The 26,905-nt window shown below is 34.9% G+C and overlaps 2 protein-coding genes across 2 annotated transcripts in view; both read left to right on the top strand.

Annotated features, from left to right (window-relative positions):
* LOC142226578 (uncharacterized) overlaps positions 1 to 26,905 on the top strand; it is a 33,694-nt gene that overhangs the window by 4,729 nt on the left and 2,060 nt on the right. Inside the window, exons 2-6 of the mRNA XM_075296664.1 lie at positions 3,171 to 3,560; positions 3,639 to 3,900; positions 12,481 to 12,622; positions 12,767 to 12,833; positions 12,927 to 13,058. Of these exons, the coding sequence (XP_075152779.1) occupies positions 3,171 to 3,560; positions 3,639 to 3,900; positions 12,481 to 12,622; positions 12,767 to 12,833; positions 12,927 to 12,969 (904 nt within the window). The 3' untranslated portion in view covers positions 12,970 to 13,058. The remainder of the gene's footprint in view (positions 1 to 3,170; positions 3,561 to 3,638; positions 3,901 to 12,480; positions 12,623 to 12,766; positions 12,834 to 12,926; positions 13,059 to 26,905) is intronic.
* LOC142225120 (CD109 antigen-like) overlaps positions 18,393 to 26,905 on the top strand; it is a 38,015-nt gene continuing 29,502 nt past the window's right edge. Inside the window, exon 1 of the mRNA XM_075294894.1 lies at positions 18,393 to 18,457. Coding sequence (XP_075151009.1) covers positions 18,393 to 18,457 — 65 coding nt within the window. The remainder of the gene's footprint in view (positions 18,458 to 26,905) is intronic.

Genomic DNA, 26,905 nt, shown 5'->3' with positions numbered 1-26,905 from the left:
ATTTTTCTAAAGAAATAAAATTCAGAGAAATTTTGATAAAATTTTCTATTGAAATAAAATTTTAAAAAAAAATTTCTATTGAAGTAAACTTTTAAGAAAATGTTCTTTTTGAAATAAACTTTTAAGAAATTTGAGAAAATTATCCATAGAAATAAAATTTTTCTATGGAAAAGATTTGAAACATTGATTATTGAATGACACATGGAATTCCAAGTTTTATTACAAATTAAGAATCTCTCTGTAGATTAATTGGTGGAATGCCTTACTATCAGTGCAGAAGAGCGGCGATAGCGGGAAATAGTGCAGTGCAGAAGAGCGGGAAATAGTCTTAGATACTCATGGCGATTTTAATGTAAAAGCGTCAAAAAAAGTGATATTTTTCAATACTTTATTTCTAAGACGTTTTTTACTTGAAACTTGAAACGACTACTTTAAGACGAGTCTGAATTTGAACATTTAAGCTGTCTTTAACAGATATGCAAAGGACTTTGATTGCACATGAAGAAAGCCAGCTGAAAACAAGTATATACGGCCGTAAGTTCGGCCAGGCCGAATCTTATGTACCCTCCACCATGGATTGCGTAGAAACTTCTACGAAAGACTGTCATCCACAATCGAATTACTTGGGTTGTGGTATCTTAAAACTTCTTAACATCGTTTTCTAAATTGTGAGTTAGTTCATACGTGGTATATATTAGACAAAAAAGTTATGTATAGGTAAGTCTACAAATAATTACGAATCGATATGGACTTGTGCACGGTACGTGGAAAACCAGAATTGAAATAAGGGGGTCGCTTATATGGGGGCTACAATTATGAACTTGATATGGACCAATTTTTGTGTGATTGAGGATCGATTTATCTGAGGGCTATATATAACTATAGACCGATATAGACCTAGTTAGACAGGTTGTTAACGGCCATATACTAGCACAATGTACCAAATTTCAACTGACTCGGATGAAATTTGCTCCTCCAAGAGGCTCCAAAACCAAATCTCGGGATCGGTTTATATGGGGGCTATATATGATTATGGACTGATATGGACCACTTTTGGCATGGTTGTTAAATATCATATACTACCACCACGTGCCAAATTTCAACCAGATCGGATGAATTTTGCTCTTCCAAGAGGGTCCGGAGGTCAAATCTGGTGATCAGTTTTTATGGGGGCTATATATAATTATGGGCCAATATGGACCAATTTTTGTATGGTCATTAGGGACCATATACTTACACAATGTACCAAATTTCAGCCGGATCGGATGAAATTTGCTTCTCTTAGAGGCTCCGAAAGCCAAATCGGGGGATCAGTTTATATGGGGGCAATATATAATTAATGACCGATATGGACCAATTTTTGCATAGTTGCTAGATACCATATGTTGACGTCATTTACCAAAGTTCAGCCGAATCGGATGAAATTTGCTTCTCTTAGAGTCTCCGCAAGCCAAATCTGGTGATCGGTTTATATGGGGGTATATATAATTATGCACCGATGTGGACCAATTTTTGCATGGTCATTAGAGACCATATACTAAAACCATGTTCCAAATTTCAGCCGGATGGGATGAAATTTGCTTCTCTTAGAGGCTCCGCAAACCAAATCGGGGGATCGGTTTATATGGGGGCTATATATAATTATTGACCGATGTGGACCAATTTTTGCATAGTTGTTAGAGACCATATACTTACATCATGTACCAAATTTCAGCAGGATCGGACGAAATTTGCTTTTCTTTGAGGCTCCGCAAGCCAAATCGAGGGGCCGGTTTATATGAGGGATATATATAATTATGACCAATTTTTGCACGGTTATTAGAGATCATATGCTGACGCCATGTACCAAAGTTCAGCCGGATCGGATGAAATATGCTTCTCTTAGAGTCTCCGCAAGCCAAATCTGGGGATCGGTTTATATGGGGGCTATATATAATTATGGATCGATGTGGACCAATTTTTGCATCGTTGTTAGAAATGATATGGTGACATAATGTACCAAATTTCAGCCGGATCGGATGAAATTTGCTTCTCTTAGAGGCTCCGCAAGCCAAATCTGGGGATCGTTTTATATGGGGGCTATATATAATTACGCACCGATGTGGACCATATACTAACACCGTGTACTAAATTTCAGCCGGATCGGATGAAATTTGCTTCTCTTAGAGGATTCGCAAGCCAAATTTGGGGGTCGGTTTATGTGGGGGCTATACGTAAAAGTGGACCGATATGGCCCATTATACAACTACTTGTGCCAAGTTTCAAACCGATAGCTTGTTTCGTTCCGAAGTTAGCGTGATTTCAACAGACGGACGGACATGCTCAGATCTACTCCGAATTTCACCACGACCCAGAATATAAATATTCTTTATGGGGTCTTAGAGCAATATTTCGATGTGCTGCAGACGGAATACCCCCCCATCCTATGGTGGAGGGTATAAAAACGTATTAACCCTTTCACTACCAAAATAAACCTAATATTAAAAACTTTAATTTTTCTTCTGTTTTTACTTGTACTAACAGCATGTAGAACAAAAATTGTCATTTTGAGAACCTACCTCAATTACTTCAAGAGCTATATGAACTTTTTCTGAAAACTTGATTCTTGAATTGTGACCAAATGGCCATACGAAAATGAGCCCCAATTGGCCTATAATATATTTCGCAGTGTGAGAAAAAATACAAAAAAGAAACCGTAAAAGTATCAGCTATAGTTTTTTGTATATATGTCCATTTACTAGAAACATACAAAAGAAAAATTGTCTCAAATTTTCGTATTTTTCGTTTATTGTTAAAAAAAGTTTATAAAAATATATTTTAGTGCTCACCAATATGGAAAATATTTATAGCTTATTTAGATTAAGGCCTCTACTTTAAAATAACATGGAGAAATAATTCGAAACTAAGTGGGAAAATAGAATTTGGTGTCTTTTTCGAATGTCCTTCTAAGTGGACATCGGTAGTGAAAGGGTTAAATTAAAACTTGTTTCCTAGAATCAATGACGCAAACCTCAAATCTAAAAAAAAATTGTATCTTAAAAGTATCCTTACGTTTCTCCGCTTCTTGGTCTCGGAATCAACACCAAAATCATTAGAGTAAAGAGAAAATTCTTCTGATCCGAGCATGCCTTTTTCTCAGTATATATCTCAAATTTATATTATCTTTTCAGATCTTATATCGTTGTGGCACCCAACTCTATTCAACCCAACAATGATTATACAGTTGCAATCACTTTACCCGAAAACACAGAACCGTCTACAGTAGAAATTGAGATTGCCGGTGGCACCACATTTAAGGAGAAGAAACTAATAGAGATACCTCAATACAATACCGCAATTACAACATTCCAAATTCCAATGTTGGAAAATACAGTGTATACCTTAAAGGTTCAAAGTATCAAAGGCTTGGAATTTTCCAATTCAACAAATTTAAAATATGTCAAGTCACGACATCTTCAAAATGATGATTTGAAAAATATTGAAGAGTTACAGATCGCATCGATTCACAATGAGACAGCTAAACGATTTGGTCCTTTAAATTTAAAGTTCAAAAAAGAAAAGTGAGTTTTAGTAAATTCTAAAATTATCAAATTCTCATAAAATGTTTGACAAATCATTGTTGTTCTTTCTATTTTCAGATATCGCATATTTAGAGATATTATTATGAAAGCAAATTCAACAAATCCCATACCATTTCTTATCTACAATGTGGTTGTAAAAGGCAACATAGTCAAACATGAATATCTGGAAATTTCTGGTGACAAAACCATGGAGTATATAACTCTAACACCTACATCAGATATGCTACCAAGTTCTAATATATTCGTTTACTATATGGAGAATAATGTTTTCCATTGGGAGGATTTATCTCTATTCTTTGCAACAAAATCAAAATGCTTGGTAATAATAGCGTTCTTTTATTAACTTTATTATTCTGTTTATTCTGCTTAGAAGTATTGGTCTGCGATACCATAAAACATATGCTTGCTTGTGGTGAAATTATGAGTTGATATGAAGGCTAATTTTTCATTCGATCAGCCTGAAATATGTTACGGAATGTCCATATTTGCCTTCAAGCAACCAAACAAAAGTTGGTTTATGACTGTTCATAAGACAGTGCAACACAAAAATTCCAAACAAAAAATCACTTATCCCAGCCGAAACTACTCGATGAAAGGAGAAAAGTAATTTTTGGATTTTGCTAGATTGGTTGCCGTTCGTATTTTATGAGTCTCTAAGGGCGACCGGACATATCCCCCAACGGACATTTCGCCCAAAATGATTTTTGGGCATTATGACCTCCATTGGGGCGGTCACATCGCCCAATTTTAGTTTGGGCTTTATGTCCTCCCTCATCGCGGTCATAAGCCCCATAAAAAAATGTGGGTGTTATGACCGTTTGAATATAATTGAATATAAACAATAGTTTAAAATAACAAAATATTTTTTTTTAAATCATTCAAAAGCTATATATGATTACTTCATCTATCCATTATTTTTTTTTTTTTTAATATTTAATAGATAGATATGCCTCTTATTGACAAATATCGAATCCTGCTTTTATTGTATATGCTGGAAGAAGATGTGTTATCTTGGCTTCATCGTTTGTTTTAATTGTTTTTGACTGGAACAGAATTTTTGACCATTTTTCTTCTCAGCGTACGATTGAAATGGAAAAGCGGCTAAAGTGGCACTACGAAGACCTATTTCGCTCGTGAAATAGGTCGGTTTAAGCTCCAAGACATTTGAATTTATATATTGAAATGTGAAAATTCGTAAATTGATATTTTTTTTCTTTTGAACAAACCAGACAATTGCTGAATTGAAAATTATGTATTTTAAACTGAAAATTGGAACGAGATGAGATGATCGATTTGCTGCTGATGGGTACGTGAAAAAAATCGCGCGCGCGATTTACTTCAAGTACCCATCAGCAGCACATCGATTATCTCATCTCTTTCCAATTTTAATGTTTAGAACAAGATAATAAAACGAAAGTTGCAAGAATGTGAGGATGAACTGAATGTGATGAATTTAAAAAAGGATTCGCGCGCGCGATTTGGAGGCAGATGAGATGATCGACGTGCTGCTGATGGGTACTTGAAATAAATCGCGCGCGCGATTTTTTTCAAGTACCCATCAGCAGCACGTCGATCATCTCATATCTTTCCAATTTTAATGTTTAGAACAAGATAATAAACTGAAAGTCGCTAGGATTTGAAGACGAACTGAATGTGATGAATTTAACAACGACCGAAAAAGGGACATCAATAAAACAATAGCATCTCCATCATCCATATTTCATTCATTCATTATTTCAGTTACTGGGTTGGAACACAAAGAGACTGTATGCCAAATCGGCTTCCATAATAGTGGTTTGCTAAAATATCTCTTCCGGCACACTTTCGCACATTTAGTATTCACTCATATGTTCTGATTTGGCAAGTTCTTGGGGACTTAGTGGAGCGTTTTGCACCATTTTCTCCTTAATTTTCTTATAGACCACGAGATCTGCACTGTCTTTCTAGTTACGGCATTTTGAATTAAATACCGTTCGTATTTAGTTAACCAAAATTGGGGATCAAAACTACTTCATTTAGGACAGTTTTTGATTTGTATTCCGACATTATTTTCCCCATAAAATATTGGGCGTTTCGACCGCCTATTTTTCGGGACATATGACCGCGATGAGGGAGGACATAAAGCCCAAACTAAAATTGGGCGATGTGACCGCCCCAATGGAGGTCATAACGCCCAAAAATCATTTTGGGCGATATGTCCGTTGGGGGATATGTCCGGTCGCCGTCTCTAAGGTTTCTTCGCCAAATTCGGGGTTTAGAACTTTTTTTTGCAATTTTCGCAAGGCCATAGCTCAAAAAACGCTAGGGATTTTTTGCAGTCTTCAACAAATTTGTAACTCTTGACTCGACCAACAAAAGTGCTGAATATATTAAGTCGAAAAAATTTCATCTTTATTAAGCATAAAACCACAAAAATTTCGAAAAAAAAACTACCACTTTCATCTCCGATTTTTCCGTGTTTCGACTACAGCCCTTGAACAATTGAAAATTTTACCATGCAATTAAGGAAAGAAATGTAAACAATGTAAACTATGAACAACTTCTAGTACATACCAATGGTCGATGAGACCATTTAGATGTTGAAGACTGGAAAAAAATTCACTACAGTGAGCTATAGTCATGCGAAAATTGCAAAAAGTCTTAAAAACCGAATTTGGCGAAAAAAAATTTAGGGGCTCATAAAAAACGAACGAACAACCAATAAACAACCAATAAAGGGTGATACGGTCAAAATTTCGTCAAGGGAAAACGCGTGTAAATCGGTGAAATCGTTTATTTAAAAAATCAAATTAAATTTCTTTTTCAAGTTCAATTAGTATAAAATTCAGGAAAAATATTCAGTTAGGCTTTCGCTTTTTCAAATCCAAATTGCCGGGCCTCACGCTTGGCACCTGCCATCAGATTTTGTACAGCCACCTTGTCCACCTTCTTCGCCGCAGAAAGCCAGTTTGCCTTGAACTGCTGCTCGTCCTTAGCAGTTTTTTGGTCTTCTTTAGGTTCCGCTTGACAATAGCCCAGTATTTCTCAATTGGGCGGAGCTCTGGCGTGTTGGGAGGGTTCTTGTCCTTGGGAACCACCTGCACGTTGTTGGCGGCGTACCACTCCATGGCCTTTTTACCGTAATGGCAAGATGCCAAATCCGGCCAAAACAGTACGGAACAACCGTGTTTCTTCAGGAAAGGCAGCAGACGTTTATTGAAACACTCTTTCACGTAAATTTCTTGGTTGACAGTCTCGGAAGCTATGAAAATGCTGTTTCTCAAGCCACAGGTACAGATGGCCAAACCAGATATTTCTTTGCGAACTTTGCCAGTTTTATGTGCTTGAAAATATCTGCTACCTTTCCCCTTCCTTTTGCCGTATAAAACTCCTGTCCCGGAAGCTGCTTGTAGTCCGCTTTGACGTAGGTTTCGTCGTCCATTACCACGCAGTCAAACTTCGTCAGCATCGTCGTGTACAGCCTCCGGGATCGCGCTTTGGCCGTCGTATTTCCTTCTTGTAAGTCTATAGTCCGGCTCGTTTTATGGCTCGATGCACGGTTGTAAACGATACACCCAGCTTATTTGCGGCATCTCGGAGAGAGAGGTTAGGGTTTCGGTTGAAACTACCGGCAACTCTCTTTGTCGTCTCAGCGGCTTCCGGTTTTCGATTTCTCCCGATCCAGACTTCCTGGCTGTCGACAAACGCTCCTCAAGCACTTTAATTACATTTGTAACGGTTGATTTGGCAACTTTTAGTGATTTTGCCAGCTTTGCGTGCGAGTAGCTCGGATTTTCGCGATGCGCGAGCAAAATTTTGATACGCTGCTCCTCTTGCTTGGACGGCATTTTGACAACTGAAGAGTGAATTCTAAAATCAAAATAGGAGCAAAATTCTACACATACACACCTTCAAAATGAGGGGTGTTCAGGTTTTTAAAATGCAAAATTGAAAGAAATACGTCAAGTTTATATTGACCAAATTTTGACCGTATCACCCTTAATATCAAAATCCTGAAATTGATTTTCTCCTTTCATCGATTACTTTCAGCTGGGATAAGTGATTTTTTGTTTGGAGTCAAAAAATTGAATTTTGCGTCACAGTGTAATTACCCTACGGGAAATTGGTGCAAATTGCCACTGACGTATCAATCACAGGACTGGTACCGGTGATCCAGTTTGTCGCAGTTTTTAAATAGTGATAATTTAATTATTTCCATACTCGCTTGATATAAAAATCTTATTAGATCTACACATTTAGTGAAGTAGAATTACCAGAATAACCTATTGTTCAAAATTTTTCAAAAGTTTTTCATTTCTGGTGGATAACCAAACTGAAACAGATTTCTAAGAATTTGTCCGAGACTGGTTCATGAGGAACCAGTAGTACTCTATGTAGTGCTACTACTAAAATGCCCCAGGACTTGTCCTTAGGAACGAGTCCAGGGCGTGTCCTAAAATGTAAATTTACCCCGTCAATGACAAACCCATGTTAAAGTGACTGGTCCCTTCCATAGGTCTTGACCAGAACTAGGACTAGTCCATGCACATCAGGGACTAGTCCTGTACCGGTCCTGTGGTTGATCCATTTCCCGTAGGTTAAACATAGCTCCACTAGATATGACTTCTAACGTGTTCTAGAGATTCCAGTGATTTCGCCGGGCCGAATATTAAATACACACCAGCATAGACCAAATATAAACTCCTTTCATACGATTTGAAATCTAAATACTGTTGATCGGGAAATATCACTTCAACTTTTGTGCAATTTGGATAATAAGTGCGTCTTAATCTCCTGACGAAATTAAATTGGAGACCGATATATATATATATATATGAGGGTTATATCACACACTTACCGATACAAACCAAATTTGATATACGGACCTCTAGATATCCACGTCTAAAAGCTGAAGGTGGATATACTAAAACATGGACCGATATAACCGAACTTCGACACAAGTCTTTGTGGATATGTAAACTACTCCAAAATATAGTCTTATACACCCTAAAAAAACGCTTCTGCAACATATACCCCAAACACAAATATATATATATGCTTGAAGAAATATATTTTCAGTATTGGTCCAAACAAAACATTGTTTGTGTTATTCAAACATATTATGTTTCACCTTAGGACATACACTGGCAGAAAAAAATTGTAAAGAAATTTTCTTTGCGTGGATATATTTTTAAGGTGCAAATTGGTTACTTCCAATATTTTGCTTGCAGCATACTCTCTAGGTCTCTCTTTCTAAACACATATATGTTTATAAGCTATATCTAAATTAATATATGTTTGCATCTAAGCATATTATATTTACAAACATTTTATGTCCCAAACATAATATGTTCTAACATAATAACATACATGTCCCAAACATGTTATGCTAGTTTATGAACATTATATGCTTGCCCTTGAAAATATTGTGTTAAAAAATTTGAGTTCCAAACATATCATTTTTACATCCAAACAGGCTTTCCCGTCCAGGTACTCCCCATATTTGGTAGACCTATTTGTGGACATAAAATACTTCTAGATTTTTTGATAAAAAACTGTGTCATCTTGATGCATAAGAAACAAAATAAGGGGGTTGGGTTATATGGGGCTATATGAGAACCTATCACATCATGGAACTTGCAGTCCAAATCTGGGCCAATTTTCACAATGATAGCTCCATTATTGAAAGCAGAGAGCCAACGTGGTTTGACAAAGGTTTGCATGACCGCCTTGTATACAAAGGGTCGCAGATTCAAACACGGTTTCGACCAAACACCAAACAGTTTTTCAGCAGTGGATTATTCCCTCTCAGTATTGTTGTTCATACTTCTTATCTGTTTCAAAGCTTCTCTACGTGTTTTCACCGCAATTTGAAACGCCGTTAGGACATTATGATATCACAATGGAGTGAATAGTCAAAGTACCTACCTAACCTAACTTTATTGAAAGCTGTAGCATGATTACACCCAGAGAAGAAATATAATCACCTCAAGCATGTTTACTTTTGGAAGGGAACATATAACATGTCTGTCGTAACCATGTTATTTTGTAGGGTATTATGGATCTGATTTCGGCAAGCATGTTTGTGTTTCGTGAGAAAACACCATTCCATGTTTCCCGTCCGAAAATAACATTTTGGTCTTGAAACATATTTTTGGTGATCATACTCCTTCTCAGCGTGTACAACAGAGAGACTGACGGATATAGTTATATAGTCTTAGAATGGCGTAATGGCAAACTTATTATATTTCCATCAGCATTCTATGATGGTCAGTATAAACAAGTAACAGGTGGGCTGATAAGTTCCCGGTCTGACACATAGATGGCGTCGCTAGTATTAAATGCATATTATTTTTATATAGTACCAACCTTCAAATGATTCGCGTCAAAATTTGACGTCTGTAAGTCAATTAGTTTGTGAGATAGAGCGTCTGTTGTGAAGCAGCTTTGGTTATTGTTAAAAAAATGGAAAAAAGGAATTTCTGAAGGGAAAAAAATACGGTGGAAGCCAAAACTTGGCTTGATAATGAGTTTCCGGACTCTGCCCCAGGCAAATCAACAATAATTGCAAAATTCAAGCGTGGTGAAATGAGCACGGAGGAAGGTGAACGCAGTGGACGCCCGAAAGAAGTGGTTACCGACGAAAACATCAAAAAAAAATCCACAAAATGATTTTGAATGATCGTAAAATGAAGTTGATCGAGATAGCAGAGGCCTTAAAGATATCAAAGGAACGTGTTGGTCATATCATTCATCAATATTTGGACAAGCGGAAGCTCTGTGCAAAATAGGAGCCGCGCGAGCTCACATTTGACCAAAAACAACAACGTGTTGATGATTCTGAGCGGTATTTGCAGCTGTTAACTCGTAATACACCCAAGTTTTTCCGTCGATATGTGACAATGGATGAAACATGGCTCCATCACTACACTCCTGAGTCCAATCAACAGTCGGCTGAGTGGACAGCGACCGGTGAACCGTCTCCGAAGAGTGGAAAGTCTCAAAAGTCCGCTGGCAAAGTAATGGCCTCTGTTTTTTGGGATGCGCATGGAATAATTTTTATCGATTATCTTGAGAAGGGAAAAACCATCAACACTGACTATTATATGGCGTTATTGGAGCGTTTGAAGGTCGAAATCTCAGCAAACCGGCCCCATATGAAGAAGAAAAAAGTGTTGTTCCACCAAGACAACGCACCGTGCCACAAGTCATTGAAAATTCATGAATTGGGCTTCGAATTGCTTACAAAAATGTGTTTTTCTTTGTTAGACCGGGGACTTATCAGCCAACCTGTTATATGTGGCCGTATGTTCGGCCAGTCCGAGACTTATGTTCCAGTGAAATGATCTACGACATACCGTCATCCACAATCGAATTACTTGGGGTGCGGTAAAAAGTTCTTAACATTGGTTTCTAAACTGTAAGATAGTCTATACATACATTTTTTTCTGATTCAATCAAGAAATTAATTGACCCAATTAATTTTTTTAATTGAAATGTCTTCAATCACAGAAATGATAGTATCAATTAAAATATTAATTGACAGTCAATTAAAAAATTAATTGATCCAATTAAAAAATTAATTGATACTATTCATTTGTGTGATTGATTTTTATTTCAATTAAAAAAATTGTTGAATCAATTAAATTTTTAATTGAATATTTTTTTAAAACTCAATTAAGATTTTAATTGGAAAATTTTTCGTGAAATTTTTTTCTATGTATATGAAACCAATGTTAGACAAAAAAAGGCAATTAAATACCTATATAAGCCAATTCAGTTCTTGATCGCTTTATAGTGAGGAGTCTATAAATAAGTATGAACCTATATGAACCAATTTTGGCACGGTAATTAGAGAGCTAAATTTCAACTGGATGGGATGAAATTTGTTCCTCCACGAGGCTCCAGAAATCAAATCTGGGGGTCGGTTGATATGGGGGCTATATGCATATGGACCAATTTTTGTATCCTTGTTAAAGGAATGATACAGACATCAGGTACCAAAATTCAATCGGATCGGATGAAATTTGTTTCTCCATTAAGATCCAGAATTTGGATTATATTGGAGCTATATGTAAATATAGACGAATATGGACCAATTTTTGCATGGTTGTTAGAAATCATAGATTAAAACCATGTACCAAGCCGCCGTGGTGCAATGGTTAGCATGTCCGCCTTTCATACACAAGGTCGTGGGTTCGATTCCTGCTACGACCGAACACCAAAAAGTTTTTCAGCGGTGGATTATCCCACCTCAGTAATGCTGGTGACATTTCTGAGGGTTTCAAAGCTTCTCTAAGTGGTTTCAGTGCAATTTGGAACGCCGTTCGGACTCGGCTATAAAAAGGAGGTCCCTTGTCATTGAGCTTAACATGGAATCGGGTAGCACTCAGTGATAAGAGCGAAGTTCACCAATGTGGTATCACAATGGGCTGAATAGTCTAAGTGAGCCTGATACATCGAGCTGCCACCTAACCTAACCATGTACCAAATTTCAACCGGATAGGATGTAATTTGTTCCTGCAGGAGACTCCGGGGGCTATTCCTTACAAGTGGTCCGATGGCTTATTTGTAATACCATCCGACTTACATGAATAGCAACTACTTGTGCCAATTTTCAAGTCAATAGCTTGTTTCGTTCGGAAGTTAGCGTTAGATTTCAACAAATGGACGGACATCACTAGATCGACTCAGAATTACACCACGACTCAGAATATATGTACTTTATGGGGTCTTAGGGTAATATTTCAATGTGTTGCAAACGGAATGAAAAAGTTAGTATACCTCCATATATCCTATGGTGTAGAGTATAAAAACTGATCCATACCTGTGTATACCCCATAGACCCTTATTCCAAATAGATCGTCATATGAAAAAAATATTTCTTCTTGTAAAAAAAAATATTTCTTCTTGTAAACAGAAAAATGATACTGAATATGACCACTTAATTCTTAATGAGGGTGATGATATGGATGAAGAAGCTGAAGTTGAAATTCGAAAACCCCCTGGAGAAGAATCTGGTTTGGTAATTTTAACTAATACACATTATAGTCTGGATAGTGGTAAGTATTTAGAATACGGGTAAGAATAATCATGGTTCCAAATTCCTATCAAGCGCACATATAAACAAATTAGTTCTAAGTTTTGAAAGAGATAACAAACCCCAATAGCTTAGCTTAGTGTATATATAAAATAAGTTTCATTAGGTATAGAGCTTAAACAAAAAAACGCAATATTTATGGCATACATCGACCAGAGGATTATAATAATGAGGTGAGTGTAAAATATCTCTCCTAGTCTTGAAATAATTTAATTATTTTATTTTATATTTAATTTTCTGCCTTCAAAATATTCATTTATGACTAGAACGCTGCACGAGTTAAAACAATGGAAGAAGTGGGAGTTGTAATAAATTTTCATAAAGGCCACGGTGACAAGTTTAAGGATCCACCTATAAGCTTTCGGATAATCTAGGATCATAATTTTGCACATCACCTGGTAAGTTCATCAATTTGTTGTTGTTGTTTGGATCTAAGCTTAAAAAACATTGCGTTGACTAAACTACAAGAGCAGCTTAACCAATAGAGGAAAAGAATGTTTGTCAAATTTATTTGGCCAAAGCCCTATAGACTGCAAGATGGTTGGATGTACGCACGTTTCGGAATTACCACTTTCCTCATGATCATCCTCTTCTTGCAGCAAAACTATCAACCAATTATCAGAATAAATTCGGGAAATTCACTAAACCTAAAGTGAACCACACTTGAATCTTCCGAAAAAAGGTTTATGATAGTCTGCTTTTGCCGAAAAAAATCTTTGCACAAACATCTCACTTTTCCTTTGGCAATTTCAAATCATCGATTTGAGTGCAGTTGGCTGGGTTTATTTTGAGCGTGCTTCCTCTTACTTCATTATTCCGTTTGTAACACATCGAAATATTGCTCTAAGACCCCATAAAGTATATATATTCTGGGTCGTGGTGAAATTCTGAGTCGATCTAAGCATGTCCGTCCGCCCGTCCGTCAGTCTGTTGAAATCACGGTAACTTCCGAACGAAACAAGCTATCGTCTTGAAACTTGGCACAAGTAGTTGCTGTTTATGTAGGTCGGATAGTATTGCAAATGGGCTATATTGGACCACTGTTACATATAGCCCTCTTTTAAACCGATCCCCAAATTTGGATTGCGGAGCCTCTTAGAGAAGCAAATTTCATCCGATCCGGTTGAAATTTGGTACGTAGTGTTAGTATATGGTCTCTAACAACCATGCAACAATCGGTTCATATTGGTCCATTATTATGTATAGCCCCCATATAAATCGATCCCCAGATTTGAACTCCGGAGCCTCTTGGAGGAGCAAAATTCATCCGATCTGGTTGAAATTTGGTACGTGGTGTTAGTATATGGTCTCTAACAACCATGCAAAAATTGGTCCATATTGGTCCATAATTATGTATAGCCCCCATATAAATAGATCCCCAGATTTGAACTCCGGAGCCTCTTGGAGGAGCAAAATTCATCCCATCCGGTTGAAATTTGGTACGTGTTGTTAGTATATGGTTTCTAGGTTAGGTTAGGTATAGTTGCAGCCCGATATTACAGGCTCACTTAGACTATTCAGTCCATTGTGATACCACAGTAGTGAACTTCTCTCTTATCACTGATTGCTGCCCGATTCCATGTTAAGCTCAATGTCCCTTGCCATTTTTCCTTTTGTATAGCTGAGCCAGAATGGCGTTCCACATTGCAGTGAAACCACTTCCCAGCAAAACAAATGGAACTTGTTCCACAAACATTTCTTTTAAAGCCCATCCCAGAATCCCCCATCGAGTTTTTCCAACTTCCGATGCAGTCCTTTTGGACAAGTACACAAACATTTCTTCTAAAGCGCATCTTGGGATCCCCCAATGATTATTTACTACTTCCGATGCAGTCCTTGTGGACAAGTATTAGAAAGAACGCAATCAGGCTATTTTAAGTGCAAATTTTAGATAATTAATTTTTACAAAATAATAGAAAACTAATAAAAAAAATTAAATAAATAGAAAATTAATAAAAAAAAATAAATAATAATAATAAAAAAATATAAATTTTATCCCAGCTGGGATTTGAACCTGTGCCATTTGAGTTTTTCGCTTCCATGGAAGTTATTTTGAGAAGGTTTTGCAAATTACGAGAATTTTTAATTTTTTTTTTTTTTTTGATTTTTAATGGAAAAAATATATTTATACGAAAATATATGCCGAATATAAAAACGATGCATAGCATAAAAATATATTTTTTTAGAAAAATATTTGATAAAAAAATTGCCGCTGGTGAGATTTTAACCTGCGTTTCTTATTTTTTCGTTCATACTAATAAAGAACATCTCGAGAAGCAATTAGAATGTTATTCCTTGGTGTCCTATTACGATCATATCACAAACATTTGAATTGACCTTTCGACGCTTTATGTTCAATGGCGTTTGTGGCTGAGTGTGCTAAGGCGTTCTGTTATGGTGCCAACAAACCCAGGTTCAATCCCTGGTCGGATATTTAACTCCACAATAAATTTGACATACATTGAATCATAGCCGCTCACATATATTAGGAATTAACGGACGACATCTGTTTACGGTTGGTACACAATATCCAATTTGCTTAATAATGCATCTATTTATGATGTTAACTTCCCATAAATTATAACATTTGAAAGAGTGCATTAATTATTGGAAAAGTGCACAAAATCGTAAAACGTATCACATTTAGTGGCACAAAAGTGGCACAAAAGTGGCACCGGCCAAAAAAAGTGGCAAATTTGCCATTAAAGTGGCCCAAAGCTAACGCTGGATAGTAAGCACATAAAAACTTTTGAGGAAAACCATAGCTTTTTGATGTTTGTTTTGGTGGGGAAAAAAATATTAAAAGCCAGATGATGGTTAGGTTCGGTTAGGGGGCAGTCCGATGTATCAGGCTCACGTAGACTATTCAGTCGATTGTGATACCACAGTGGTGAACTTCTCTCTTATCACTGAGTGCTGCCCGATTCCATGTTAAGCTCAATGACAAGAAACCTCCTTTTTATAGCTGAGACCGAATGGCGTTCCACATTGCAGTGAAACCACTTAGAGAAGCTTTGAAACACTCAGAAATGTCACCAGCATTACTGAAGTGGGATAATCCACCGCTGAAAAACTTTTTGGTGTTCGGTCGAAGCTGGAATTGAACCCACATACTTGTGTATGCAAGGCGGGTTGTAACGATTCTCCCCGTACGGTCTCAATCCGGAGGAATGTGCTACCTTATTGCTTCCGGCCGTGCTCAGTCCTTTTTCCTTCGGATGGAGATTTGAGATCGCCGCATAAAAGAAAGTTAGTAAGATACCTTGAAATTTAATAAGAGACAGAGAGAGATATACAATTTAGATATAGAAGATTTGCCATAACTAGTGAAAATAGGTGGCTTAGGTCTTAGGTTGCCACCGACATTCTTACACCCAACCATGTTGATTTCCGAGCTTAATCAACCCAATTATGGTACCGTTTATTGGAGCCTCATTACCTTTCGTTAAAATTGGTCAATGGATCTTTAAAACATTATCTTTGAATAATTTATATTAACATACAACATAACAACCGAACATAATATAACTAAAGGAATTAATGATTATGGTTCTTATGTAGAAATTATAATAAGATAATGATAATCCAATAACAAACGATATTGGGTAAATAAGTTAATATTTTAACCCCCATTTTCATAAAGCTCCGTTAGTGTTCCGTTAACTAACCAACTTTTAAACCGTATTATGGACGAAACTGTCATCTTGCATATATATTCCATATGCCAGTTAGGAACCTCACTGACGAAAATTTTTCAGTTGAAGTTAACTGGAGAGAAGATATTTGCAATTTACTTTCTGTTAACTGGCAGTTAAAGTCTAACGGAGCTACATGAAAATGGCCGTAAGTATGATAGGGAAAATGTATTATAAAGAGGAATGAAAAATATAAAAAAAAACTCACCGAAATCCTCTGTTCTGCGGGCCCGTAGATAGAGATTCGTTGAGAAATGGAAGTGATGCTATTTTGAGAGATTATACAATGACGTGTACTTATAGATATAATTATTATAATTAGTATGAGTATCCAGAATAAAGCTCCATTAAATTATATTTGGTACCCAAATTTTGAGATCTTGACTAGAATACAAAGGGGGATAGAATGAATTTGGCTTGATTTCTTAAGACTTGGGATTCTTATGCGGTTGATCCATAAGGCATATTATGTGGTCGATCCATAAGGCATATTATACCATTATTTTCAAGTTTATCTCGTTATGGATAGATCTGATGCACGAAGAGACATCCCATTAATATGCACGATGCGACCCATGTATTGTATACGCCCAAAGGCTTGAGGCCATCTATATATCGCAAGGCAGTAAGATTATCCTCTCACGGATTTAAACTTTTTCTTATAAAGATAAACTTTTTCCACTTATAGTTTTAGTTTTCCGCGCTCTAGGATATAGCCAATGATCTATAATATACGCTTTTCTTTCGGTTTGATATCAATTTTTTCTGGCGGAACCAAATTTCGTCCGTACTTTTCAAATTCAAAATTCATTTTTTTTTTGTTTCTTCCTTTTTTCTAAATCCCTATAGAAACAAAATTTTCATCGAAACTATTTTTGTAGAAACCTACACAGAAAAAAATTTCACGAAAATTTTTCCAATTAAAACTTTAATTGAGTTTTAAAAAATATTCAATTAAAAATTTAATTGATTCAACAAATGTTTTAATTGAAACAAAAATCAATCACAAAAATTAATAGTATCAATTAATTTTTTAATTGGATCAATTAATTTTTAAATTGGATCAATTAATTTTTTAATTGACCTTCAATTAATTTTTAAATGATACTATCATTTCTGTGATTGCAGACATTTCAATTAAAAAATTAATTGGATCAATTAATTTCGTGATTGAACCAGAAAAAAATTTTTTTGTGTGTACTGAGACATGAACAGAGCACACAAAGGTAAGGCAACGTCTTCACAGGGTATGCTAACCATTGCACCACGGTGGCTCCCATATGATAATCGTATTAAATATTTAATTCATAAAGGAAATTTGATTATACGACGCCAACTATTCAGTGCTCGTTTTCAACGACAACCCAAGAATGAATTTCTATTAGTTGAGATATAAGAATCGCAAGAAGAGGAAGTTGAAATTAAGCCAAGCAGAAAGCTTTTACAATCCGTTATTCATTTGTTGTTAATTTTATAAAATAATTTGTTCAAAAACTGCTAAAGTCAAACCTATATTTCGTGTAAGATTCAATGTGATCCATGAAATTAACTCTATATGTATAATAAACTTCTAATGAGTCCTAAGATGAAAAAAAAAAATTAACTCAAAATGCCCCAAATTATAATAGTGCACCCAAAACAACAAACAAATAACAGAAAATAATGAATATAGTTTTCATACGAACAGATTTAATTATATGACATCGTATCATGAGATAAGAATTTTTAGTGCCTCCCGAGTCATTTAATTCTGGATTTGTGACCCATATAAAGCAGATTATAAACAAAAATTCCATTATCTTTTATAATTTTATAAGGTGACTACTAAACTTCGATTCGAATCCAAAAATACCAATTCATAATATAAAATAAAAAAAAAAAAAATATTATATAACATGCATTTTAGTAAATATGTACATGAATAGGAATTTAAATTCTATTAGAAATGTCAACTTAGCTTTCAGTTGTACTTAAGTCGGGGCTGATATTAGACGAAGAAATCAGTCGCTCAAAGTGATTTTTCAAACTTTCAACAAGATGAAACAGTTAATTTGTTTCGCCAGCATAATTCTGCAATTGTGGATATCTGTCAATGCGAATGGGTAAGTTCAATTAAAAATTTCCTCTTGGTTATTGCATCTATTCATCAGCTCACATTTTCGCAATAGAGAAATAGGGGGAAGAATAGGATTTTTTTTAATTGGAACAAAATATAAATTCTACTCATAGTCGAGCCCGAATTTGCAAATTTAAATTGTCTTTAACATAATTTTAAAAAACTATGATAGCACATGATGAAAAAAGCTGAAACAATTAAATTTTGTTTCCCAGAATCAAGTACGCAAAATTTAAATTTAAAAGAGAATTGTGTCTTTTCTTTGGCTCGAAATCATTACACAAATTCTTTAGTGCCGGGCATGCTTTTATTCAGTATAATAGTTGTACGATATGGCCCATCAATAAGACCACCGACCTATATCAATGACATCTACTTACGCCAAGTTTCATGTCGTTAGCTTCTTTCGTTCGGAAGATAGCGTGATTTCAACATTTTTTGGACATTTTAACCAGAACTGGGACTTAGACATATTGGTAACTACGAATATATTATTTAATTTGTTATTGCATAATTTATATATGCTTTTTCCATTAGACATCCAAAATAGTTACCTACCCCATCCATCTATATATATATCCCTCACGAAAACATGTAATCAGGCTTGTATAGATTCGTATCTGGCGTTTCTATTCAATGACTCAATTCATCAAGTGAATAAATTTTCTCTTCATACATTTCGAATAATAAAATAAATACGTTTTTCTATATTTCGTGAAACGGTTACATATATAGGAAATAAATTCTCATAGGGAATAAATCCATATCGGTCCATAATTATATATGGCGCTCATATAAACCGATATCCAAATTTGAGATACGATATATGCTTTCCAACAACCTTGCAAAAATTGGTCCATATTAGTATATGACTCTTAATAACGCTCATATAAAACGATATCCATATTTGATATCCGGATCCACTTGGAGAAGCAAATTTCATCCGATCAACTTAAAATTTAATATGTGATGTTAGTATCCTACGGGAACTTGGTGCAAATTGCCACTGACAGATCAATCACAGGATTGTTACCGATATCCAGTTTGTCGCAGTTTTTAAATAGTCATAATTTAATGATTTCCATACTTGCTTGATATAAAAATCTTATTGTATCTACACATTTAGTGAAGTAGAATTACCAGAATAACTTATTGTTCAATATATTTCAAAAGTTTTTCATTTCTTGTCCTATTCGGATAACCAAACTGAAACAGATTCCTAAGAGTTTGTTCGAAACTGGGTCATGAGGACCTCTCTATGGAGTGCTACTACTAAAATGTCCCAGGACGTGTCCTAAGGAACGAGTCCAGGACATGTCCTAAAGTGTAAATTTACCCCGTCAATGACAAATCCATGTTAAAGTGACCGGTCCCTTCCATACGTCTTGACCAGAAATAGGACTGGTCCATGCACACCAGGGAGTAGTCCTGTGGTGGATCCATATCCCCTAGGGTATATGCTTTCCAACAACCTTGCAAAAATTGATACATATCGGTCTATAATTATCTATAGGCCTCATATAAACCTATCGCCAGATTCTACTACCGGAAGCTCTTGCAAGTGCAAATTCCATGCGATTCCGTTGAAATTTGGCACGTGATATTAGAATATGGCTCTTAATAACGGTGCAAAAATTGGTCGATATCAGTCCCTAATAATATATAGCTTCCATATAAACTGACCACACCCCCCAGGACTCGACGTCTGAAGCCTCATGGCGCAAAAAGTTTCATACGATCGGCTTGAAATGTGGCCCTCTAACCACAATGCGAATATTGGTTTATATGGGTTCCTAGTTATTTATACGCTCCTCTATATAAAGCGATCAAGAACTAAAGATGCCCGCTTCGCTGCGCATCCCGAAGCATATTTTCGTTAACTTAGTCAACCATATCCTCGATCTGAAAACAAATTCGAAAAGATTTGAGTTCTTTTAAAAAGTATGGTCAGGGGAAGTCTGGCACAAAAACTGAAGTACTGATTAATCACTCCATGGTTTCCACACACCGGTGTTGTACATTTCAAAAAAAAATCGGACTACTTACTTTTTCGTTTATATACAGCAATAGAGCGGTTATGCAGATGTATAACGGACAGGCTTAACAAACATCGGGTAGGTGCTGTTCCCTTTCAACCAATTTTTTGTTTTTTAATTGTTATACCCTCCGCCATAGGATGGGGGGTATATTAACTTTGTCATTCCGTTTGTAACACATCGAAATATTGCTCTTGGACCCCATGAAGTATATATATTCTGGGTCGTGGTGAAATTCTGCGTTGATCTAAACATGTCCGTCCGTGCGTCTGTTGAAATCACGCTAACTTCCGAACGAAACAAGCTATCGACGTGAAACTTGGCACAAGTAGTTGTTATTGATGTAGATCGGATGGTATTGCAAATGGGACATATCGGTTGAATAGAAGAAATCCTGAACATTTTTTAATTTAGTTTGACAGCATTCACTGTGAGTGTCTGCAGAAATTTGTGAAAGTTTTCCCATGGTCAAGCCTATTTTCTTAGGTGGTATCGAAATTCCCGTTGGTGAGTGTGCAAAATACCTTGGGGTTATATTGGACAGGAGACTGAACTTAAAGCTAAGAAAGGACGAGAAAATCCACGGTTACCCTATACTCGTGCAAAAGGCAATAGGGAAAATGTGAAATGTGGGTACTAAAACCGAAAACTGTGAAGATTCCTAAGAATTGAAACTTCTTCGCACATACCATCTTCTTGGATATCATCGAATTCGCTGCCTAGCTGACGCGACTAAAGTATTTTGAGTTTGCGACTTTTGTTACTTTTTCTACATTTACGACGCGTATGTGACGTTTACGACGTTTACAACTATGCGACAGTCGCAAACCTAAAAATTTTTGATACAGACCATCTCTGGCCCCCATATAAACGAACCCTCAGATTTGGCTTGCGGATCCTCTAAGAGAAGCATATTTCATCCGCTCCGGCTGAAATTTGGTACATGGAGTTTGTATATGGTCTCTAACAACCATGCAAAAATTGGTCCACATCCATAATTATATATAGCCCCCATATAAACCAATCCCCAGATTTGGCTTACGGAGCCTCAAAGAGAAGCAAATTTCATCCGATGTTTCTGAAATTTGGTACATGGTGTTGGTTTATAGTCTCTAACAACCATGCACAAATTGGTCCACATCGGTCTATAAATATATATAAACCGATCCCCAGATTTGGTTTGCGGAGTCTCTAAGAGAAGCAAATTTCATCCGATCCGGTTGAAATTTAGAACATGGTGTTAGAATATGGTCTCTAACAACCGTGCAAGAATTGGTCCATATCGGTCCATAACTATATAGCCCCCATATAAAACGTCCTCCAGATTTGACCTCCGGAGCTTCTTGAAGGAGTAAAATTCATCCGGTACGGTTCAAATTTGGAACGTGGTGTCAGTTTGTGGCCGCTAACAACCATGCCAAAATTGGTCCATATCGATTTATAGTTATATGTAGCCGATCTTCAATCACACAAAAATTGGTCCATATCGGTTCATAATCATGGTTGCCACTCGAGCAAAAAAAAATATGCTGACAACATTTTATTTCTATAGAAAATTTTGTCAAAATTTTATTTCTTTATAAAATTTTGTAAACATTTTATTTCTATAGAAAATTTTGTCAAAATGTTATTTCTATAGAAAATTTTGTCAAAATTTCATTTCTATAGACAATTTTGTCAAAACTTTATTTCTATAGAAAATGTTGTCAAAATTTTATTTCTATAGAAAATTTTTTATTCGGTTTTTTTGTTGTTCAATTATAACCCGTGTGAACCAACTTACAATTGAGAAGACGGTGTTAGGAAATTTCAAGATACCTTGCCATCGGCAAGTGTTACCGCAACCCAAGTAATTCTTTTGTGGATGACAGTCTTTAGTACCAGTTTCTATGCAATCCATGGTGGAGGGCAGGGCTGTGGAGTCGGAGTCGGAGTCTTGGAGTCGGAGTCTGAAGATTTGGCTGGAGTCGGAGTCGGAGTCGTAAAAATTTTGCTCGACTCCGACTCCGGCTAAACCAAATTTTTTAAAACACTTCACATTTTTGTAACTAAAAAAGTTTTTACGCAAATTAGTTTCCAATACGTTATGCATTCGATCAATATACACCACGATTGGAAATAAAAATCAACTTCCAATTACGGCTATCATTTTATGTTTCCTAGAATGTTAGACTAGCAAATGGGCTGGATCGATCCATTTTAATCCCCATATCAATTTATTTGAAATAATTCGAACAATAATTCGAATTTATTGTTTTTAATTTTATTTTAAGGCTATATACCTACACACATATGACAGAAAAAATTGTCAAAGCTGTTTTTTATAGAAAATTTTGTCACTATTGTATTTATATGGAATGTTTTGTCAAAATTTAATTTCTATAAAAAAATTATTCGAAATATTATTACTATAGAAAATTTTTTTCCTATAGAAAATTAAGTCAACATTTATTTCTATAGAAAATAAAAAATAAAACAAGTATATACAGCAGTATGTTTGTCCGGGCCAAATCATAAATGCCCACCACCATGAATCAAATATACTAATTTCCTTAGAAAATTTCATGGGGGTTTGATGACAGATCAGTTTAAACAGTTCGCATCCCGAAAATAAATGCAAAGATTTTACCTATCAGATTCCGGATTTATAAGAACTATTTTTGTTTCAGTTTTAAAGGAATCATAAACATATCCTGTAAATGTGCAAGAAAATTAAGAAAAAATACCTTGATTTGAAATCTAAAATCTATAGTACACCAACTGTTTTATGATTACGAGAAGTAATATCTGGCAAATTTACATTTATGGTAAATGCACCTTCTGTACCCTCAATATCTGAAATCGGTCTATATGGAGGCCTTACCAGCGTTGCAACAACGAATTTTTATTTTGGACCAAATTTTTCCAAAATTCGTACCAGGGGACCAGTTTTCTAATTTAAATTAAAATAATTTAAAAGTTACAATTTTTCTAAAATTTTTCTTCGAAAGAAAATTTTTTCAAAATTTTATTTCTTTATAAAATGTTGACCTCATTCTATTTCTATCGAAAATTTTGTCCATGTTTTATTTCTATAGAAAATTTGGTCCAAATTTTATTTCAATAGATTTCATTTTAGCCAAAATTTAATTTCTATAGAAAATGTAGCCAAAGTTTAATTCTATTGAAAATTTAGCCAAAATTTAATTTCTGTAAAAAATTTAGCCAAAATTTTATTTCTATTACATATTTAGCAGAAATTTGTACAAAATTTTTGCATAATATTGTATCCCAAAATTTTTTAAGAAGCTTATTTCTATACAAAATTTTGTTAAAATTTTATTTCTATGAAAAATTTTTTAAAATTTTATTTCTATGAAAATTTTGTTAAAATTTTATTTCTATAGAAATTTTTGTCCAAATGTTATTTCTGCAGAAAAATTCCATTTGGTCTGACCATCGGACCAACTTCAATAAGTTTTTGGGTCTATTTTGGTCAATCGGACTAATGGGGCTACGCCAAAAACATTGAAGGATACGTACAGTATTCATTATATCTATTGTAGTTCTAGAATATAGACCCCAAAACGCAGGGCCGGTTTATAAGGGGACTATATCAAAAACTGGACCGATACACAATATATTCGGCACACCTCTTAATGGTCCTAGAATACCTCCAGATTTCAAATTTCAGGCAAATTGGATAAAAACTACGGATTGTAGAAGTCCAAGAAGTAAAATCGTAACATCGGTCTAAAAGGGGGCTATATCAAAACTTCGTCCGATAGTGACCATCTTCGGCACGCCTTGTAATGGTCCTATAATACCTCTAGATTTCCAACTTCAGACAAATTGGATAAAAACTACGGATTCTAGAAGCTCAAGAAATAAAATCGGGAGTTCTGTCTATATGGGAGCTATATTAAAACATGGTCCGATAATCACCATTTTCAGCACTCCTCCTTATAGCCCTAGAATACCTCTAGGTTTCCAATTTCTGGCAAATTGGATAAAAACTACGGTTTTTATAAGCCCAAGACCCCAAATCGGGCGATCGGTTGATATGGGAGCTATATCAAAACCTGGACCGATCTAGCTCATCTTCGACATGACAAACTTATTATACCCCTGTCACCATTCTATGGTGGTGGGTATAAAAATATTTTTATGTAGAAAATTTTGTCAAAAATTTATTTCTATAGAAAATTTAGCCAAAATTTTGCTTCTATAGAAAATTGTGCAAAATTTTATTTACACAAAAAATTTTCCAAAATTTCTATTAATAATTTTTTCAAATTTTTTTCCATAGAAAATTGTGCCAAAATTTTGTTACTATAGATTTTTTTTTATACAAAATTTATACAACATTTTATGTCGATAGAAAATTTAGTCAACATTTTATTTTTATAGAAAATGTAGTCTAAATTTTCTTTCTATAGAAAATTTTGCAGCATTTTATTTCTTTAGAAAATTTTGCAAAATTTTATTTACTACACAAAAAATTTTCCAAAAATTTCTATTGATATTTTTTTCAAAATTTTATTTCTATAGAAAATTTTGTCAAAATTTGTTTACTATAGTCTTTTTATATAATATAAAATAAAATTTTGCAAACTTTTATTTACTACACAAAAATTTTTCCAAAATTTGTATTTATATTTTTTTTCAAAATTTTATTTCTATAAAACAATTTGTCAAAATTTTATTTATGTAGCAAATTTTCTCAAATTTTTTTCTTACTGATACTCACTGCTAAGTCGAAAACTGGTAAAAGTGACTCAAATTTTGCTATATAAAAAATTATGAATGTTTCCCAAATATTGCACGAGATTTTGTAGAAGTCTGATTTCAGATTTTATCAAAATGTTGATCTAAACACAAAGTTGTGCAGAGTATGTTACAATCGGCCCGCCCGACTTTAGACTTTCTTTGCATTTTTATTTTTTGCTATAATTGTGTTACGTCCCATAACGTTAGATTTAAATTTTAGGTACAGAGATTTTCTAGAAGTATATACAATTTTGTCTAAATCGATTCAGATTCAAATTCATGGCTATGGGAATATAACCCTTTATAATAATTTTCGTCCACAAATACATATACTGTCGGTATCTTCTCATATTATGATGGGTATTTATATCATTATTTTATTTATTAAACATTGCCCTAAATTTGAAATAAAGAGTTTAATTGGTATAAATGCGAAATTAAGACCTTTCTTGCACACATAAATAAATACGATACTTTATATCGATCCATATATATACCCCATATATATCCCCTCAATAGAACTACAAATTAGTGGTACTAAAATGAGATTTAGTTATATTACCCGGAGTCGACTCCGGAGTCGGAGTCGAGCTGATGAAAAATGCTGGAGTCGGAGTCGGAGTCGAGCAAAATTGGCTCGACTCCACAGCCCTGGTGGAGGGTACATAAGATTCGGCCTGTCCAAACTTACGGCCGTATATACTTGTTTAAAACTCAATTAAGACTTTAATTGGAAAAAAGTCCATTTTAAATTCATCGCTTCTGTTTCAATTTTGCATCACTTCCAGATTATTTTGAAAAACTCTTTCCTATGTTATTAGCCACAATTGTAAATGTGTACAATGTTAAATGTTTTAAAGTTTTTAGCTTACACAAAAAGCAAAGTTACTACTTCTACCAAAAGAGAGAACTTTCTCACACTGGACTTTGATAGTATGAAATAACATGAAATAATGTCCAATTTTTATTTCCATAGAAAATTTTGTCAATATTTCATTTTCGTAGAAGAATTTATCAAAATGTTATTTCCATAAAAAATTTTGCCAAAATGTTATTTCCATAGAAAATTTTGTCAAAATTTTATTTCTATAGAAAATGTTGCCAAAAATTTTATTCCTATAGAAAATTTTGCCAATATTTTATTTCTATAGAAAATGTTGTCAAGAATTTTATTTCTATAGAAAATGTTGTCAAAATTTTATTCCTATAGAAAATTTTGTAAAAATTTTATTTCGATAGAAAATTTTGTCAAAATTTTATTTCTATAGAAAATTTTGTCAAAATTTTATTTCTATAGAAAATGTTGTCAAAATTTTATTCCTACCGTGGTGCAATGGTTGGCATGCCCGCCTTGCATACACAAGGTCTTGGGTTCGATTCCCGCTTCGGCCGAACACCAAAAAGTTTTTCAGCGGTGGATTATCCCACCTCAGTAATGCTGGTGACATTTCTGAGGGTTTCAAAGCTTCTCTAAGTGGTTTCACTGTAATGTGGAACGCCGTTCGGACTCGGCTATAAAAAAGAGGTGCCTTGTCATTGAGCTAAACATGGAATCGGAATTTTGTCAAAATTTTATTTCTATAGAAAATGTTGTCAAAAATTTTATTTCGATAGAAAATTTTGTCAAAATTTTATTTCTATAGAAAATT

This window comes from Haematobia irritans, chromosome 2 (assembly GCF_050003625.1).
Source record: "Haematobia irritans isolate KBUSLIRL chromosome 2, ASM5000362v1, whole genome shotgun sequence".
Lineage (NCBI taxonomy): Eukaryota > Metazoa > Arthropoda > Insecta > Diptera > Muscidae > Haematobia > Haematobia irritans.
This window is presented reverse-complemented; position numbering and strand designations above follow the sequence as displayed.